The sequence below is a fragment of the Hordeum vulgare genome, chromosome 3H (assembly GCF_904849725.1).
Source record: "Hordeum vulgare subsp. vulgare chromosome 3H, MorexV3_pseudomolecules_assembly, whole genome shotgun sequence".
Taxonomy (NCBI): domain Eukaryota; kingdom Viridiplantae; phylum Streptophyta; class Magnoliopsida; order Poales; family Poaceae; genus Hordeum; species Hordeum vulgare.
The window spans coordinates 45,057,388-45,071,477 of record NC_058520.1 but is presented as its reverse complement, the minus strand read 5'-3'; the positions used below and the strand labels follow the sequence as shown (position 1 = coordinate 45,071,477).

Genomic DNA, 14,090 nt, shown 5'->3' with positions numbered 1-14,090 from the left:
CGGCGATTGGTGGCAGTGGCTAGGCGAGGGAGGCAGCGATGTGAGCTGCGGGGCGCCGGGGTGGCCGGGTGGAGCTCGGCTCCGGCGAGGTGGCGGCGGGGCGGTGGAACGGGGCGAGAGAAGGGGTCGGGGCCGGCTATTTATAGGGGAGAGGGGGTAGACGAGGGGGAAGGGAATCGGGGCGAGAGAAGGAAGGTCCGTCCATGGTGGCCGATCGGGTGAGAGAAGGAAGGAGAGAGGAGAGAGAAGGAAAGAGAGGGAGAAGACCGACTCGGGGTGGGGTCGGATGCGGGCCCCACTGGGCACAGAGAGAGAGGGGGAGCGCGAAGGTCGGTCGGCCGGATCCTAAGGGATTCGGTCCACCTAAGGGGGGGAACTGGGCCGACAGGGTTATAAAGCGCCCAGGGCGCTTTCCAAATAAAAAAAAACAATCCCGATTTTCTATTTTTTCAAAAAAACAGAAAGTAAATCAAAATAAAAGGCAAGTAAATAAAATCCTAAAATAGGGGTATTATATACCAAATTTTTCAGAAAAATATTTCCTACTCGTTTATCATTTTTCCAAGACCAAAATAAAAACTTTTAAAAATGTTTTTTTTCAGAAAAACCCTAAAAGCTTTGTTTTATTTTGCAATTATTTTCTCAATAAAACTTTGGTTTTCTTGGCTCAAAATATTTCAAAAATGCCTCACAACTTTGGAGGGTCATTTTCCTCCGCTCTTTCTTGCTTGCAGGAAATTATTTCCCGGCACTTCTTGCACGAAGAAAACAAATAGAAATGCCAAAAGAAAAATTTGAAAGAATTCAAATGCAAATCTTTATTGCCATTCAATATGCATAGATGCTTAGCTACAATTGTAAAACATTCCAAATTAGGAAAATTGGGATGTTACAAACTGCCCCAAGAGTGATGACCAACACAGAGCTATTCCTCAGTCTTCATCAGAAGGTCGATCGCAATCACAAATGGGTAAAATGTCAATTCAGTGCCATTGTGAAAACCCTCAACGAGACTCAGAATGCAGTGAGGAAAAATCACTATTATCTTCACGAGGTGTTTGATCGTACCTGGGCCACCTTGGCTCATCTGAAGACTGAAGATGAACTTGAGGAATTGGAGTTTACTCACGACTTCGACTGGTCATGGCCTCCCAAAAAGAAATTCAAGCCAATTCTAGTGCCTGACCTTGAGGACAGTTCTTTTTCTTTATTCCGCACTGCAGAATCTGATGAAGAACCAGAAGACACTGCAACTGGTCCAAGGAAGAAGCCTGTCGCCAAGAATCCTCACGCCTCTTCATCAGCCAAGAAGTGAAAGTCTTCATGAGGTGTTAGTCCTCAGTTTTGTCCCTTTTTGTCCCTTGATGATAAAGGGGGAGAAATCTGAGTTAGTCTTCACGCAAGATATATGTTGGGGCTTATGAACTTTATTAAGTTACAAACTCTTGATTCTTGTGAAGTGTTTTATGTAATGAGTTGTAACTTAAGCCCGATGGTACTCTGACGCTTTTGAGCGTTTTTCTTCGCATGCTTATTCCTCAAAATATTAATGCACGCATGCTGAAATTAGTCAGATACCATTTCTCATGATGCATTTTCAAATTCTTCATTTTATATGTCAAATGTATGCATGATTGACAAGATACAGGGGGAGATCTCCATGATATAAATCATAAATGTGCATTTGCTGTGAAAAGAAAATTCCTCAAAATATGCACATCTTCAAAGGGAGTCTCTCAGTATCTTGTTTTCAAATTCCTCAAACTCAGTATTTACACTTCATATTTTTATCCCCGTTGAAAACTTAACCTAATTGTCATCAACCACCAAAAAGGGGGAGATTGTAAGTGCATCTAGTGCCCTTGGTTATTGTGGTGGTTTGAAGACTTATAGGTTAAGTAACTAATGTGTTTATAAGTGTACAGAGGCTCTATAAGTCACTGAGGAGTTTTAGCTATACGATGAATATCGACCCCTAAAATGTATATCTTCGGCTGAAGAAATTGGTCTTATGCTGAAGATTTTGAACGCGAAGAAATTGCGATAAAATTGATATTCCTCATGAAGATATTGAAGATTTGGAATTTGGTGTGTCCTGAAGAAAATCAGTCTGAAGACTTTGAAGCGTGAAGATTTATTTTTTATATTTCATTTTCTTCACTCTTGAGTCATAGGAACACCGTACAGTTAAAGGGGGTCGAGGAAATACTACGGAATGAATTTCCTCATGATGCTCAACCGAAGCCTAATCCGACAAAAGCCTCAAGTGAGAAATATGAGAGACATGAGGACTCTCACAGTTGAGACTCCCGACTGTTGCCGCGATTCGCACCATCTCACCGATCTTATCCACACCAACGGTCATAATATTTAAGGGCATTTATGTCAAATCATGTCGGGATGCTCCCAGGCTATAAATAGTCGCCCCACAACCACTAGCTAGTTGGCTGCTCCACGAGAAACTGACACTTGTCATTTAGAGCAACCCAAATTCCTCAGAGTCTTCGAGAGTAAATCATCAGTGAGGAAATACCCCAAACACCAAACCAAAACCAAGTGATTGAGCATCACTGAAGAATTTCTTCCTGTTTGGAACTGAAGCCTTTTACCTTTGAGGACTGTGGATCCTCCAGACGGTTAGGCGCATGGTCTAGAACAATCCATCAGTCAATTGTGGATCGTCGGGTGACCGAGTTTGTGAGGGTTTGGAAGTCTGCCTGAAGACTTACCACGAGTGTTGGGCGAGGACCGTGTGTCCTTAGCTCAAGGAGAATACAGTAGGGACTGTGTGTCCTTTTGGTTTCAATACCAAGCCGCTCCAAACCAGACGTACGACTGTCACAACAGTTAGAACTGGGTCATCAACAACTGTCTTCATTGTGATACGGGTTCTCTTTCTTTAACTCTTTCAATTCCTCAATATTGTATGTTGAAGACTTTCATTGTCTCTGTTTGAAGAATTTGCTGAAGACTTTATCTGAATTTTCTCAACCTCAAATTCTTCATACCAGTTAATCTTCACCTACGTATTCTCTGCCTGCATACTGTGCAAACCGTTTTTCATAATCTTCATCAAGAAAACTGCTGTTGTAATCTTTGCACCTCTCATCCTGCGCTGTTTCCGCTGCATGTTATTCATCAGTGAGGAATTTCCTCAAAAGGAATTTCCTCAGCGATGAAATTCTAAAAATCGCCTATTCACCCCCCTCTAGTCGATATAACGCACTTTCAGGCTGCATTAGGACTCGTGGAGGAACTCTTTGGTGGACTCGCGCATGGCTCGACGCGTATGCATGCGCATTGATGAAGAATTGTAGGATAAGGTTAAATCATGTGTTGAACCGTGCGTGAGAAATTGGTCATTTGAGTTGGATGAGAGATTGACAAAGCGTGATTATGTTAAAATGGCGTTGACGATGTGGGCTATCTGGAAAACATGTGTGGATGTAATGTATGAATACATCTACCAATGTCTTTTTTTCCACATGTAAGTTCGTCGCCCATTCGTTACAAGAAGTGGAGCTTGTTGATCAATCTAGTACTTTAAGACATGAAAGGCCAATGCGATCGGCAAGTAGATGGGTTCCCCCGCCATATGGCGTGTAAAGGGAAATGTGCAACAATTTCTTTGGAGCGAAACTTGAGCGTTGCAACAACCAGTTTTAGATCTTAAGAGGGTGACTTCATGGGGGCATATGTCCTAAGACCCTATGTGTGATGAGGCAATCACGAGGAGGGAGGCTTTGTGCGTAACTCAAGATCAAGGCACTGGCTCACTGGTTATTTCCTCAAATTGTTTAGGTGTGATTCATAGCATTTAGGAGGGAAGTCTGTGTGAAAATGCAATGATCATTAAGGAAATTAGAGAGACGATTAAGGTTATTCTAAGCGTTGTTTTTCAAGCATGAACTTAGATATTCAAATGTTGATGTTTACAGTTTAGCTACAAGCTCATTAAATGTTATTCCACGTTATCATATTTTTCTTTTGGAGCCCCCTAGTGTGTTCAATGATCCATTAGTCAATAAAGTTTAGGTATGCTTCACTAATTCTCTCTCTCTCTTCTCTCATGCTTAAAATAGAAAAGCAATTATATATTTTCACTAGATTTTTAGTGTATTTATACACAATTCCTGGTTGTTTGTGAGATTTGTACTGTTTTTTTCTAGAATTTGTCTTGTTTCAAAGTGTTAAATTGGATTTCTCCGCTCGTTTCAAAGTGTATCATAATGTTTCATGGTGTGTCATCGTGTATCAGTAAACCTCATCCAAAACTAGTGCATTTTTAGCAGACAAAGAAATATTGTACGTTGACTACCAATGGCGTCTTCAGTGTCAAGTTTAGGAAATGAATGTTTCCATTAAGATTAAAGTTGGTTCTTGCTGAGAGAGGTCAGTATTACTAAAGATAACCTGGCAAAAACAAACGGGCACGATAGCAAAATGATGCTTTTGTGATCAAGAGGAAACAAGTCATCTCCTTTTTCTGTCTTGCCGGTTTGCAACCTTGATCCGACACATAATTTATGTTGCATATTAATTTGTTGCCCTTGACAAGTATACCTAATTTTTTTGGAAAATGTTGAGTGATCCAAAACTCAAGGCACACCTCCGAGTGAAAGTTTGCGCTCTTCGTGGCAATTTGGTATTACTAAAATGACTGCATTTTTGATAAATCATATATACCAATTGGTTTTAGGTTGTCTTCAAGGATACAACCTCAATCTGTACATGGTCATTACTTCTGCATGTGGACCCTCATGAGCATATGGCCATGGGTACAGTTATGTGAAGATGGTCATGTGAGATTTGTTCAACTGGTTTGGCTGGTGAGCTAGTAACAGATTATGTTCTTGAGTCATGCAATCTAATTTGTTAACTTGTGAGTATCTAAACATTGATGTGTTGTGAGTCCGGTACTGCAGATCATGCCCGAACTTTTGCAACTGTGTGGGAACACGGTTCTGCCTCTATCTGTCGAGCAAGTAACCCCCACCCTCCCCCGCGGAGATCTCGATTGTGGCTTTACAACGACCACGACCATTGGAGCCTACCCATATGCTCGACTCTGAGAAGAATGGGATTTGAATGCTGCAATCTCTCACTTGCCTAAGTCCATTGGGCGTTGTGTTCTTACAAGTGATGTGACCATTGCGTCGTGATGTGACCATTGCGTCTAGAGCGCTGGCACCTGTGCCCCAGGCTCTCCTCACAAAAGTTATTTGTAATTTCCTAGCTACCTTGGATGTTGTTGGCCCTGGATCTGACAAGACGATTTGGTTGTCTCCTGAGGAGAATGCCACCATGGATAAGAAGAGAGGTAGTGCTAGACCGCGACGCGTCTTCTTGAAGGAGAAACCGGAGAAGTGCAGAAGCATAAAGATTGACGCTATAGAAAAGGTATCCACGGTTGTTTGACGATCGACTCTCAACATATTGCGTTGTCATCATGGGTGTGCTCGTTTTTGTTTCCTCTGACTATGCCTTTTCAGATTACTTGTGAGGTCCGGTCTCATATGCCGGCAAGTGTAAGGGTAGTCTGTTGAGAGCGTTTGTCTATCTGCTCTTTTGGTCTTGTGGCCTTATGGTTTGGGAGTAGTCCCCCCCTATGAAGGGGTTGTGTCTTGGTTGCTTTTCATGGCCAAGTCTATAACATTTTTGCATGGTTGTTTACAAATTAAGCAGGCAGCTTATTCTTTTTAATTAATGGATAAAGCAAAAAACTGCGTTCAGTTTGAAAAATAAGAATGACTTCATTCTGGTCTTGTCTTTGTATTTTCAATAATTGTTCGATAAGTTGGTTGTATGCATCTCATTGATGCAAATCCTGAGGTTGTCCCTTTTCAAGAAAAAAAATCAGACTGCGTCATTGTGATCCCATTACTGTCGCATAATCATGGCATATCCAGTCTGAGACACTACTAACCACCCGTTCAGCATTCTTTACTGATCACGGCACATCACTCCTGCTGCCACTCTTTTATTTTCTTTCAGCGGCGCTACTGTTCCTGGTTAAGTAGCAACCACCCTGAAAATGAAGAGTGGTCCGGATGTCCCGACCCTCCAAAAGCCGTATTGTTTGTTTCGTGCACACAAGACAAGATCGATTCGTTGGCAGTGCCACCCTCTCCTTCTGCCATGGAACTGTGTATTCACTCGTGCGTCACCGCGTCAAGTACATCCTTTAACAGTCATCCTTAACCATGGCTCTCTTGGATGAGCCGTCGCCTTCATGCATGTTTCTCATTCTCATCATATCTGCAGGAACTTTCCACTAATCGAAATGCGGAAGCAACACACGCACACAAGCGTCTCCTAGTAATCCGCGGGCTGTGGAAGCGTCACCACACCAGAAAAACAAAAGGTCATGCACGAGCTTGTAGCCGTAGGCATCTATTTTCCTTCCCGCAGAAAGACTTTTTTGGTTGCCTACGGGAAGAAGCAAAGCGATCATCGTACTGCAACTTAAGACGAGTCGAGTCACGGTCTGACACTCTGACCATCACTAATTAGTCTTCGTTCCGTGATCAGGACGTTCCTCCTCCCCGTGGCACGCCCGCGAAAGCAAGCATCCGGAGGATGAAGAGACAGGGCTCGGATCACAGGACGGGGGCGGGCGACGAGTCTTTGCCGTCCACACCAGCACACATGGCATGCTAGAATTGCTACCAGCAGATGTAGTTTCCCCGGCCGTTTTATGGCGACGAGTGCGCCTGAAAAAGACACAGACCTGCGACCTGTGTGGACCAAAATGGGGCCGTACATTACAATGGAGGGTCGAGGCCAGCCAGCGACCGGGACCAAGGAGAGCGGCCAATGGGGAGGCTACGGGTGTTCCGGCGTAGCGCCGCTCGCCGGGGACCCCTGGGTTGGCCTGTTGTGTTTTGACGCCGTCCCAACGTGTTTGGCGATGATGCACTGTGCGCGTCGCCGTCGCCGTCGCCAACCGTCCGTGACTTTGCCGTCCCGAATCGTATGAATCGGGCCATGTCAGTCGTAACTCGACAAATACGTGAACCTAAATTCGTACTGCTGCTACTGATCGTACCCGGTTTGTACTGTGCCAGGGACCTGGGTTATCTATTTTTTTGGGAAAGACCAGGGTTATCTATTGGAACCGTGGATCAGTGGATGGCAGATAAGGCGAGAAAAGAAGACATAAAAAGAAGCTTATCCTCCCCTACGGATCAGGCGATCAGAGATAAGATGGTCAGCACACCACACCACCCCAGCTTTGTCCGATATTTCTCCAGGCCCTCGTCACTTTACATCGCCAACCATTCTGGCACGTCAACTAACATAACAATAATCATGCAAACCAATCCGATAGTTGCATAGTTAAAAGGACTGTGATATTCACTGTCCATTAAAGTTTTAAATTTAAAGTTTGATATTGATGTTTGCGTTTTTCTGAATTTATTTCAGGCATTTAGGTGGATTTATTTCAGGCGGCGCGTCCCCGGCCCAGATCTGGCCCCTGTGGGCCCCATCTGGGTCCTAGCGGGCCGGCTCCTGGCGTGGCTTCATTGTCGTCTGTGTGGTGAGGAGGAGGAGCAGCTCGGACGAGGGGCGGCGACGTCGATGACGCGCCTGCTGCAGCGCGATGGCGGGAGGTTTACGGGCGTGGAGCGTCCGGGCAGGCCTGTGGGCCCACGGGCCTGGTATGCTCCTGCTATTGTGCCCGGTCGGCTACCGTCGTCGACGGTGGAGGTTGTACCCTCCCGCGTGCCGATGGTATTGTGGTCCCTAGTCCGGGCTCCTATTCCCCGCAGGCCTCACTTCATGGTGTCGTGATGAGACGACGTGGAGGCTTCATGACCGCGGTGACGCAAGATGGTGGTCGGTCGGTGGCAGGCTCTGGAGCATCCGAGGTGAAGGTTGGGATCGGGGGAACCCCTGTCGGCCTGGCCGACACCGACGCGACGACCCCGGTGGGTGCTGTCGGACCTTCCTGGAGGGCGTCGGGGGCGACCCTTCCTCTTGCCTTGTCACGTACCGGGGGAAACCCTTGGCAGCAGCGTCGTCATCGTCGCGGTCCTTCTTGGAGGTGTTGATTGGTACCCGTGCTTCGGAGCCTTGGAGCTTGGTGGGAGATCTTCGGTGGGCGCAATGGTCGTGAAGCGTCTTCGTTTCCGTCGATCCGCCGTTGTCGGCTTTTTTCTCTTATTGTTTCTATTTCGTTTCTTTTGGATGTGATTGTGCTGCTTCCGCCCCAGCAACTATTGTTGATCGTATCGGTTGGTTGCTTTGTAATACAAAGCAGGGGAAACCTTTTTTCGATGAGAAGACGACGACGTCATCAATCTCAAAATGATGTGCTGTCTCACTCTTCCAAATGTATTCATAGAGATAGGTTGTGTGTGTGCGCGCGTTCATATAGATGAGTATATGCTTGCGTATGTAAGCACATCTGATTGTACTCTTCTAAAAAAACATAACAACAATCCTTCATGCGTACCCGCAAAAAAAAAAAAACCCTTCATGTGCAGGGGGCGCATCTCATCCTCCCTTTGCCTTTACTCTTCCACTAATCTAGATAATCCCCATCCGGCCTTTCTAATTATCCCCAGCCTTGCTAATGGCGCGATCTTTTGTTAGGTAAATGGCATAATCATCATCGCCAAAAGCAACGAATTACCGCTGGTACTACCACCTGACAAGACCGCCAAAGATATAGCAGATCGAAACTTTGGATTATAGAAATAGAAAAGAATCCATGTGCAACGCAACGCCGGAACATCCATCCGTCTCAGGAGAGCGACGCACGCATGTCGCGAGCGCCAACCACCGTGGTTTGTCGTGCCAACTTAAGCAACGAGCTCAGTCACTGCCGCCACCTGTCACCTCTGGCGCCAGTCATCACATACCATTGGTGCATATCAGGATCGTCTTCCTCACCCCAGATCTTCAACGACACGGACGTGACCGGTGTGGGTGAATTGCGCAGCATCGGATTTAAGTTTTAGTCCACCAGATATCTTTGCGATGATGATATATTTTCTTTGTCAAAAAAAAAAAAGTTTTAGTCTACCAGGGCTACCGAACCATATCAACATCACAATCGTATTTTTACTGTTGCAAAGATCCTTAGCTTTGCCGGTGATTGGCCACGCGTCGTTGTGAGTGATCCACCGCGAGCATAGTTAACAGGTGAATATTTTTGTGAGCTCATACCTCACCTTCTCCCCCGGGCAGGGGCGCTAGCTAGAGACAAGACCCGCTCGTACGTCGCCTTTGTGTCAACATAAAGATGGTGATGATAAGGTGGCCGATCGATAGCCCGTTCCTTGTTTATTTGCATGGCTAAATTAGGCCAGTAAAGTTGGGTCTTAGTGACGATGATGGTGATAATACAGGATGGATCGGTGATGGCATTTTGTTAATGCCATGCCAGCAACACACGCACGATTACTGAGGCTGGCATACATGCTGCTAATGTACGTAGCACGCCACTAACAAAGGCTCTTTCTTCTTCTTGTTGTTCGTCGTCGTCGTCGTCGTCAAGATCTCTTTTTGGCCGTCGTCTCGGTAGTCTTTGGCTCGCTCTAGGTGACCCTGATGGTTCCGAAAAAGGGCGTCCTCGGCGACGGCGACGAACCGGCGGCGGCACCGGCCTGCTGATCGGTCTTCCGGGCGGCCGTCGACGCGATCTTGAGCTCCAGGTCAGGTGCCTGCCGAGGAGGAGGATTCGCATTTGCCACCAGGCCCAGGGAAGGAGGGAGCTTCGGCGCACGGCTCACCGACGGCGACGAGAAGCTCGGCATCAGAGTCAGGCACGGAGGTAGCGCCGCGTCCGGCCTCGGCCGGCTGGCGCCGAGGGAAAGAGCAGGGAACGTTAACCCCATCGCGTCCACGGAGCTGGTGGCGTCGGGTTTTAGCCTGTGGCGACGCTCGGTGGTTGCTCTGTCGCCATTCTTCTCGACCTGAAGAGACCATGTCAGCTGTTTCGTTGCTGTTGATATTATTGCTACGTGCAAGTGCAACGAGGATGACGACGATGAAGGGTAGTACGTCACGTACCACGTCGAAGAGGCTGGAGCGCCGCTTCTTCTGCGCGAGGCCGGCCTGCCGGAGGAAGTACTTTTGGGCGTGGCTGGCCACCTGCGTCGGCGTGCGCGTGGTGACGAAGTGCCGGGAGATGCCTCGCCAGTCGCCTTTCCCGAGCTTCTCCAGGCCGGCCAGGAACCTCCGGTGCTCGTCCTCAGTCCATGGAACCCCTGGTCACAATCCACTTACAAGTTCAGTATGAACATAATCTGACATCTTATTAGTAAGATGAAAAACATGGCACTAAATTCTACCAGTACCAACCTAAAGAAATGATATTTAGTGTTCTGAAATAAATGACTAAGTAGCTGCAGGGATGCAAACAAAGTCAGCTGCCATGCTATCCCTCATCAAGTTGGCAGACAAACTTATGGACAGCAACGGATGGCACAATTGGAGAAGAGGATCCAAATAAACACTCATGCGTCAACTAGAATCTTCAGATTTTTAGTTGAAAAAGAGAGTATCTTCAGATTATTTCATAATCGGAACACATAGATATCATGATGATGATTATCAAAGATCATAATCGCCCAGATCCAAAGCATGGTTAATGAAAGCGTGTCACAGTGGTGTGCCGAACCAAGGAACAGTTGAAGAAATAGCAGGATGGACTCACCTTTCTTCCTCTCCTGAGCCCTGCCCATGAGTCCGTCCGAGAGGTACCCGTGGCCCATCTTCTCCGGGCTCTCCTCCACCGAGACGAGCGACGACGACGAGGACACGGACGACGACGAGTTGGACGCGGCAACACCCACGGCCGCGGCCGCCGCGTAGTAGGCCGACGCCGACGACGACAGGCACTCCATACTGAAGCTCTTCTTGAGAGGCGCAGCGCCCACTTGCAGCTGCACCCCGAACAGCCTCAGGCCACCGCCGCCGCCGCTCTCGAGGCCTCTGTGGCCGCTGCAGGTCCTCGAGTTGTGGCCATTGTGGCCGCAGCTCGAGCATTTCCTCGCCATGCCGATCCACGGCACACAAGGTTGGAAACCAAGAAGGTTGGAGAAGAAGGAGATAATTCGTCTGGCTCTCAGGCCCCGGGATAAGATGATGGTGTGGACTGCGGGGGAGACGTAGCATCTGGGGCTTAATAGAGGAGAAAGGTGTGGCGGGGGACTAGTGATTTGCTGGGGAGCGCACACCTGTGCCGATGAAGGCGACGCATTGGCATCGCATCGTCTCCCTTTAAGGTATTGACAAATTCAATCAAGTGCTGGGAATGCTGGCATATTTAACTGCACCTGGAATCCGGTGGAATCTGCCCAGTCCCTGGATGCCAATAATGCCATCGCCCCGTCGCCGTCATGCCGTATATGTTGCTCCTGTATGGCTCATATCAGGAATCCTATACCATCGCCTCTCTGTGTTTTCCTCTCCTCTCTAAGTCCGGCATGGTTAACCGATTGGAAAAGTCTTGTGTTAGCCTCTTTTAGGAAAAAAAATCCCTCTAATGGTGTACTACTAATAACCAGTACTGAAAGCCACACACAAGCAATGTGAAGTGCCAGAAAATATCTACAGAAAGTCTGTTTTGCTGGCTCATACATACTACGTACAAATCAATGGATGGATGGACATGACATGAAAGAGTTTCACTTTCACCCCCAGATGCATTTCCAAGTTGCAGTAAACGAGAAGAGAGAAAGATACTGTTTTGCTACGTCCTGAGCGGCTTGGAATCTTGTATTCTAGTGCACGCAACTAAGTATGAGAAAACGAAATAGGAGATTCAACGGAGATAGGGTTGTGATTAACAAAGCTGAGGACACAAGGTTGTTGGGGTTGCTCAAGGGTTGTGGTGCAGTTCTTTTAGCTTCCATTGTCCCAAGGACCAAAGGACATTGGCTAATAACAGGAGTGACAGGGAGGAGGAGCAGAAGAGGCCTTTCTATGCAAGCAAGCATAGTTGTTATCAAGGTTAGGTGCCAAGATCCAAGATTGGACAAAAAGGTCGTCACCATAACAACCACAAAAAAGTGAGACGTGCTAGTATTCTGTACCTTACACAGCTATTGGAAAATATTTTCTAGCCAGTTTATCTTTGGTTCCGGGATAGAAAATGCCAGACAAGTGCTTGTTCTACTCCTACTCCCTCGGTTTGTGCTGTGTTCTCACTGGAGTTTTGGCAATGGCATCCATTTTCTATGCTTCCTACCACGAACTCTGTATGGGCCATATGCCTTCCCATCCATTGGTAGATCAAGTAATCAACAACCGGCCAGTCTTTGGTCCTCAAGACTACACATATGGAGATAAGATGAAGTTTGTCCTGGCCTAATTAATCCACACCAAACCAGGGCGAGTTAAAGAAAGTTGAAGAAGGTAGGTGCCTCATTCAGATTAACAAATCACATGCGTTTAAGTTATCTCCAGTGTTTTTGACAATCTTAAGTTATCTCTAGTGTGTACGCATGCAAAATGGATCATACCAATTACCAAGTCTTAGTTTTACTTGACAATTTAGTCCACCCATATTTTACTGACAACAGCGATTGCTTAGCGTCCTAAGGCTTCTGCTATACTATACTCCTACATGTTGAAAATATCTTTGCTACATGTGTGCCTACAAGCATATCCCGATGCCTCAGCGCGATCATGAATATGCTACAGTGCCCTGCTGACAACGACGATTTCAATTATTGATAGCACAAGCAGTAGTACTTCTCTAGAATAACTTATCGGAGGTGTTGTGTTGCTACAGTATTGTAAAGAACATTTCTGTGCATATCCTTCTCTGTTCATAGAAGGAACAATAGTATGCTGAGTAATTTCTGAGAGAGGCGAAGTTGTCCATGTCTTTCAATGAGATCGTGAGTATCGTTTTGGTGGACTAGACTTTGACGATCCACTACGAACGTGTGAGGACGTCGCGCGTTAGCAATCGCTAAACCAACTCCGAGAGGTTATTGATCACATCGGAGCACGATCAACCTGACCACGAAGGTTTGTTTCCTGCACGCAAACGAAGAACAAGCAAGAAACCAAGATTGTAATCAAGATATTGCGAATATAAGAGGAAAACTTTATTGATGAAGGTGGGGTTCTGTGACGCATTTGTCTGGTCGTAGAACACAAACGAAGAACGGGAAGTTGCAACTATGGCAAACTTGTAATCTAAACAAAACCCAAGTCTAAACGGTGCCCTAAGAGCTGTATATATGAGGGAATAGAGAGGCAATTTCGTGACCCTTGGAGGAGAGGTCCGAAAACAGCCCTAAACTCGGTTTCCCCACACATACGGACTCTAAAAATAGCATATATTATGGTATTTCAAAATTACATGTGCCTGGCCCAAAAATAAGGTGGCGCAACACCTATAATAGCCTATGGACGAAATTTATAAAGTGGCGTCTTGAATATTTCGTCCAAAGCCTTCATGCTCTCCTTATGGTGGCTTTAGAGTGCGAAAATCACCAGCGGAAGCTTCATTGTTCTCTCCCGCGCGTGTACCTTCTTCTTCATGCTTGATCCCGCTCCAACGGATATCCTTCTTATCCATGCTAGGTCCTTCGTTCATGAGCACAACAAAAGTATCTAACTTAGGCAACATCATATGTTCATGAACATTAAAAGTATTCCCAAAAAACAAAGTATCTGGTAATTCAATTGGCGTGCACGAGTTCTAATAACTGGTCCAGTATGTATGGTAGCTGGGGCTGTGGGTGTAATAATTGTGTTGATGTCCTCATCATCCTCCCCTTCTTGAACTGAAGTCATCCTCGATGGAAGCTCATCTTCCTCACCCAAATATGGCTACAAATCTGCAATGTTATAAATGGGACTAACCCCAAAATCTGCAGGCAGCTCAAGTCTATATGCATTATCATTTATTTTCTCTAACACTTTGAAAGGACCATCAGCACACGGCATTAGTTTTGACTTGCGTAAATCAGGAAACCTATCCTTACGCAAATGCAACCAAACAAGATCTCTAGGTGCAAAGACAACATGTTTTCTACCCTTATATCTCCAGCAAGTTTATATTTAGCATTCATGCGCTCAATGTTTTTCTTAGTTAACTCATGCATCTTTAATATCAAATG

General features: G+C 46.3%; 1 protein-coding gene across 1 annotated transcript; it reads right to left on the bottom strand.

Moving 5' to 3' along the window:
- Nucleotides 1–9,254: 9,254 nt before the first annotated feature.
- Nucleotides 9,255–11,246, bottom strand: LOC123442898 (transcription factor MYBS3-like). The gene is made up of 3 exons (XM_045119078.1): nt 10,667–11,246; nt 10,021–10,217; nt 9,255–9,923 (listed from the first exon to the last, which is right to left on the bottom strand). Exons 1-3 carry the CDS (start codon nt 11,007–11,009, stop codon nt 9,546–9,548), a joined length of 918 nt encoding a protein of 305 aa, XP_044975013.1. The 5' UTR covers nt 11,010–11,246; the 3' UTR covers nt 9,255–9,545.
- Between the last annotated feature and the right edge of the window lie 2,844 nt (nt 11,247–14,090).